General features: G+C 45.3%; 1 protein-coding gene across 1 annotated transcript; it reads right to left on the minus strand.

Moving 5' to 3' along the window:
• Positions 1-337: 337 nt before the first annotated feature.
• On the minus strand, positions 338-4,416 carry HOXC8 (homeobox C8). Its single transcript, XM_015413500.1, has 2 exons — positions 3,577-4,416; positions 338-1,924 (listed from the first exon to the last, which is right to left on the minus strand). Exons 1-2 carry the CDS (start codon positions 4,010-4,012, stop codon positions 1,632-1,634), a joined length of 729 nt encoding a protein of 242 aa, XP_015268986.1. The 5' UTR covers positions 4,013-4,416; the 3' UTR covers positions 338-1,631.
• Positions 4,417-6,326: the final 1,910 nt, after the last annotated feature.

Genomic DNA, 6,326 nt, shown 5'->3' on the forward strand with positions numbered 1-6,326 from the left:
TTCCCAGGAATTGTCCGGCTATCAAAAAACAACCCAACTCGATTCTTTTGGGCTTCTTTTTATTGTTTATTTACGTAATGTCTCACTTATACAATACAAATCCACGGTTGCCAGAATTGGGCTTTTCTGACAGAAATTGCTACATTCAGAGTTTGGAACACGCAGAGAACTATGGTGTACATAAAACAAATGACTTTTTTTCCTTTTTTTTTTTGTAATTCGAGCATGTTGCATTAACAGATAAGTCAAGACAAATAGATAACTATACATTCAGTGCAATTGAAGTCCTAAACTACATTATAAGCACAATAAAATAATACAATACTGTGCGTTCATATCTAGGCAGTTTCAGTTGTTGGGAATTAAATTTACCTCTCTTTTTCCAAGAAAAAAAATAAGCAGCAACATACGACAACAAAACCGCGTTACAAATACTTTCAAAGCATGACTCCTTCTATAGGTAGTGATAAGATACATTACAATGTGGGGTGGTTCCTTTTTTTGTATTTTTTATTATTACTTATTATTCTTATTATTTTCTGCTACTTAGTAGCTTGCATTGGGGCATTACACTCCTCTCGTTTTTTAAAAAATGATTTCCACGAAGTTTATTTTTTCCCTCCCGTCTGTGTAAGCCCCCACTTTGTTGCTAACAGAGTATTATTGCAGGTTTCCCATTAGGTAGTATGTTAAGAATTTCGAGCGCTCACACCAAGTCCTATAAGTAAACAACACCCATAGGAAATCGTTCCATGGGTCCACGTTCGTCGCAGCTCTCCTATGCAGGTTTACTCAGAAGTAAGCCCCCCCCCCTTTCCCCTGATTGGGGTGGGATTTCCTTCCAGGTGAAGATGCAATAGGGTCGCAGCTTTTGCCTAGCAGATAACAGGGCAATAGAATAGGTAGACTGTATGTACAGATATATTCATAGATAACTAGTAAGCATGTGGGTCTGTCTTCAGGCACATGTCAAGCCTCCTTCTCCCCCCCAGCCCCCCAGCCCCCAAATTGTCCTTCAGTAGGTACAGAGAGCTAAAAGTTTTTTAAAAAAGAAAAAAAGAAATAATCAAAGGACCTTAATGTGGAAGAATATATAGGTAGATAGGGTTTTTTTGTTTTTAAGACTAAGCATAAAGTATTATGATTCATTCTTACCCTCCCTCCAGGCCCCCACTTGACATGATTAAACTTGGGGAGCAAACAAGGTCGAGAAGAAACAGGCATCACCCCCACTTCCAAACAAATACATCAGAGCATTTGTGGTTTAGAGTTAGAATAGAGCCAGGAGCGGAGAAGGGGTGGGGTCATTGCTGGTGGTGACGATCGGAAGGTCCAGTTCTTTGCAAATAGGTAATGCTCAGTTCGGACTGGGCTGCTGTCAAACCCAGCTCTATATTTATTTTATTGAAAGCCAAAAAAAGGGGGGGGGATTGCTGCTATAGGAGGATGGAAGAAAAAAACCTAGGGGAAGTTCGATGACAATAAAAAAGGGGTTCTACAACTGTTTGACAGGTAGTTACTGTTGTGTGTGAGTCTCTCCATTCTATACTCTATAAAAGCGAATGACCGTCGTAAACATCTCGATTTATCATCTGCCATAAAACGAGGACTTCAAGGAGCTGAGAGGGGGATCAGTCCTTGCTTTCTTCTTTCTCCTCTTCTTCTTTCTCCTCTTCCTCGTTGCCTTCCTCTTCCGCTTTCTCCTCTTCCCTGGCCCCGGGGAGTTTATCCTTGTTGTTTTCTTTCTTCCATTTCATCCTCCTGTTCTGGAACCAGATCTTGACCTGCCTCTCTGTCAGTCCCAGGGCATGCGAGACCTCGATGCGCCGCTTCCGTGTTAAATAGGGGTTGAAGAGGAACTCTTTCTCGAGCTCCAGGGTTTGGTACCGGCTGTAAGTCTGCCTGCCACTGCGCCTTCCGGGAGCTGGGGGACAGCAGCAGCAGCAGCAGCAAGCAACAACAACAACAAAAAGAAGAACGTGTTAGGCTCTCTTTCGCCCTTTGCTTTGATTCTGTCTTCTCCCCACCGAAGATAACGGACCACTTTCTCCCTCGGTCCGTCCCCCCCCTCCAGCCCCACAACCTTCGTAGCATTCCAACAGTCCAATAAAAGAAACCATTCCCTTTAGACAACATAGCGCCAGAGCAGCCATCCTTCCGTTCAGCCCCCCCACCCCACCCACCCCCTCCTCGCAACATTTACTTTTTAACCTCCTGATGCAAATCTCAGTCTTTGAAATATAGCCCCCTCGCTTCTCAGTCTGGGTCGGTAGCCCTCAAGATAGAGATTTTCTCTGCCACTAATTTTTTTTAAAAAATACAGAGTTGGCTTTTGCCTTCGGAAGGAAGGTGCCTTTTGATGCATCCACACGTATGGCTGTAGGAAGCCCTGCATGTAAACATGGAGAAGGTACCCCAAATCCCCCCAAAATGTGATTTTATTCTATATAATTAACATACCATGATATCTGCATCTCTGTGCATATGAATATGTACACACATACTTCGGCGTGTATATGGTGTATGTGGGTAGGTGTATACACGCACATATGCATATATACATACTCCAGTAACACCCTACATAAATCCTACCATATCAGTTTTCCTATTGGGGAAGTGTCTGGCTTACAAAAGCAACTTTTAAACCTTTTTACTTCTCCTCCTGTCTCTTATTTGAAGCTTTCCTGGGCCACATCCTTGCCTTGTTTACAGGATAGTTGTTCTCTAAAGAAGGAGCTGGGTTCCAAAGAAGGCTAATTCCCCACTTAAAACTACCTACCCTTCATGTGAATAAACAAACCTTCTGAATAAAGGCAGTGAAAGTTGTTCTGGGCAAGTATTATTGCTTTCGAAAAGCTGCCTTAAGCAAAGCTGAGGTCAATCAATGGCATATTATTGATAAGTTATGTATATTAGTGCTATGACTATTTTTTATTTTCTTCCTGGTGCAGAACAGCCTAGGGTTTTTTCCCTCTTTTCCTTTTTTTAAAATAAAATAAAATAAAAACAAAAACACCCCACCAAGTTGCCCTTTCAAGTTTAAACTTTTAATTTCGAGGATCTCTCAAAATATCCTAAATGGTCTTTAGCAAAGCATACGAGCCCCCCCCTTCCCCAAATCCTCTCACCTTTTAAGCTCAAGACGTCAAGCCGTTAAGAAAAGCTGTATGACATTTTGGAGGTGGGGGGGGGGAAGGCAGCGTATTATGAACATGCTAATAACCTCGTGGGAGCTGTATCTTATTGCTCTCCTCGAGGCAAGCCATTAAAAAAAAGTTTTACTTTATTGTGATTTAAACCCAGAAATCACCTTCCTGGCTTTCCTAAGCCAACTGCACCCTTGTTTACTTTTTAAAAGGATCCCCCCCCCCCGCAACAGGAAGCAGAAACATTATCACAATCGAACCTTCCCTCTGCCTTTCTCTGTCTCTCCCAAACACAAATATATCCCCACCACCACTCCCCACACCCCTTCCTTCCTCTCTCTACTTAAATAATTTTATAAAACAAACAAAACAAAAACCCAAACACATTTCAGGAAGAAGGAAGAACAAAAAGAAGAAGAAAGATCCTAACCGTGAGGTCTCATCCATGGGAACATGAGGCTGGGCGAAGAATTTTGATTTAAATGCCCTTGTCCCTCGCTAGAGTTACTGTTGGAAGAGGATTTACAGTCAGGATATTGTACCACGGCCGCCTCTTGCTGGGCACCATAAAGCGATTGCCTTGGTAGGGCTTCGTATCCATAGAATTTGGAAGCGTCGCCGTGGCACGCCAGAGCGCAAGGGTTTTGCTGGTATCCCGAGTTCGAAATGCTGGACGTTCCGTGGTGGAAGAACTCTTGGACGTGGTGTGACGGGTGTTGGAAGCTGGGAGCCGTGGTGCCCGGACCGTACACGAGAGCATGGCTTCTGCTCACACTTTGTGGAAATCTGCAGTCGTAGTAAGTTGGTTCCAGGGACTCGCCGCCTTTGTACTTGGAGAAAAGAGGATTTACAAAGTAGGAACTCATGGCTTTCGCATGAAAAGGAGGAGAAGAAGCCAAGCGCTTTTAAAAAAAAAAGTCTTTAATGCTCTAAGAGATCAGTGCTAAGGACTCTCGCTCTCCCCTCTCCCTGGACTCTGGAAAGTCCTGGTTAGTGGCTGATTGTGGTTTTTTGTTTTTTTTTAATGCGCGCTCTCTCAAAGACGTTTCATAGTGGCTGAGTGGGTATGGCTGCTTATGCCTAATGCTCTTGACTTCTCTTATATCCGTCGATAGGTAGAGCTCTCTCTCAGTTTCTCTTACTTGTTCCCTTCCCTTTAACACCACAGGCAAATTCCTCAAAATCCCGGTGGTGAGGCTCTCTCTCTCTCTCGCTCGCTCTCTCTCACTCACACACACACACGCGATCTGGATTCATCAATCCAGCCCAGCAAGACAGGCTAAGGGAAGAAAATGACAAGGGGAAAAATCGGGGGGTTCGAGGGGGTGACGGGGAGGTGAGAGAAGCAGCCCTTCAGAAGGAGGGAAAGGGGGGGGGGACACGCACACACACACCCTCGTAGCTGCTGAATGAAACAGGGTTATGAAAGGTGCGCAGTAATACCCTTAGGTGCTCTTCTCTCTTCCCCCCCCCTCCCTATGCAACGGAGCCTCTTCACTTATCTGAGCAAATACATGCGCCGGCGAGGTCAATTTAGGTTACTTCAACAGGTAATAGGTAAAAAAGAGAGGCAAACCCGGATCAATGACTGTGTTTAGAGGGGGGGGTGTATTTTTAGATGGCCCTATAAGGGGCGCAGCAACGCTAAGGGGGGGGGACCCCACCCACCCAACCACCCACCCTTCACCTCAACTATTCCAGTTATGTGACTGTCGTGCAGGGAGGGAGGGGGGGGGAAATGATATGATGGGGCCAAAAACCCACCCCACCCCCGTTTTAAAAAAAGTGATGAAAACAATCTGGAGAGTCCATTGATTTCCCGAGGTGCGTTGTGGCTGTTCCTTTTCTCTCTCTGTGTGTGTATATACATATGTAGTTGCCTTGAAAGAAAGAAAAAATAAAAGATCTCAGGAACACGATTCTCTTTCCTTTCTTTCTGTAGGCCTGGGGGGGGGGGATATTCCCTTCTGCAGATCACTGGAAGGCGTCCCTCGAAGCTGTGTCCACAGGAAACGTCTTGGCGAAGGAATAGGAGGGGGGGGCGCACAGGATATGCTGGGATGGGCGAAGAGGGGTAGTAGTATCTATCTCATGCCCCCCCCCCAGTTGCTACTACTTAAATGCTGGAGAATTTGTCCACATATCTTGCTTGTGTGTGTTTGTGTGTGTGTGTGTGTGTGTGTGTGATGCATGTACTGGGGAGACGCCAGCTCTGTTCCAGCCTGTACTTTCCTAACTCTGGAGTGACCATTGGCTGAAACCATTTTTACGACCGCGTTAAGAGAGAGTTCGGGGCCATTAAACAGAAGCCTCAAAGCCCAGGAGCCGTTCTTCTTTGTAAAGTTCGCAAATTAATATTTCCTGAGCCGCTTTTGGGAAGCTTCTGAAATCTGACAAAAAAATCAAGCTCACTTCTATAAATTAACTGTCCGCCAGGCCCCTTCGTAAACTCATCAGGAGCCCCCCCCCCCCCTCGCAATACCTTCTAGGGCACAAATTTCATCGGGGGAAACAAACCCAGGCTGAGGAAATCCCCACTGTTAGGAAGTCTGCAAAACCGTAAAACACTCTTCAGAGTAAATCTGTGGAGCCTGGACTTTTCCTCTCGGCCTCCTACCCCCCACCCCCGTGAACCAGCCTTAACTCCTGGATTCTGTGCCCACGTTGGGCAATAAGAACGCCCAAATCTGTCATTAAATTGGATTCCCCCCACCAGCAAAAGACGTTTTCCGCCCAGTTCACCCAAATAAACAGTCTCTCCCTTTCCAAAGTGTTTCAAAAATTAGGCTTTCTCAGATGTCCCCCCCATCCTCGAAACAGAGATGCCGAAGAGCTGTTGGTGTTCCCCTCCCCCCCCCTTCTTACTGTTTTGCATTTTGAAAAATGCAATTTAAAAAAGTCACACTCACGTTGAAAATGAAATTGTGGCCCTTTTATCCTTTTTTTAAAAAGGGGAAAGACTGGCTTGCCAAAGGGGGAAAACGAGGAAACGATGCAGCCAAGCTCACCAGCTCCTAAACAAACCGCTGCAACTCCTGACAGGGCTTAATTGGCAGATAAGAGTCAATGGGCCCATCTCTCAGAGACGCTGATCAATAATGGCTCTCGAGTTTGGAAATCTAGTAGCGAACCCTGTCCTTTTTTTATTGCAACATAGTCAGCTGGAGGAGGGAGATTCTC

This window comes from Gekko japonicus, unplaced genomic scaffold (genome assembly GCF_001447785.1).
Source record: "Gekko japonicus isolate JY-2015 unplaced genomic scaffold, Gekko_japonicus_V1.1 scaffold218, whole genome shotgun sequence".
Classification (NCBI taxonomy): domain Eukaryota; kingdom Metazoa; phylum Chordata; class Lepidosauria; order Squamata; family Gekkonidae; genus Gekko; species Gekko japonicus.

Excerpts from the sequence above, each read along its gene's own strand:
- HOXC8 (XM_015413500.1), bottom strand. The coding sequence starts at position 4,012 with ATGAGTTCCTACTTTGTAAATCCTCTTTTCTCCAAGTACAAAGGCGGC. Across the intron at positions 1,925-3,576 it reads CCCATGGATGAGACCTCACG|CTCCCGGAAGGCGCAGTGGC; the intron begins GTTAGGATCTTT and ends GCTGTCCCCCAG.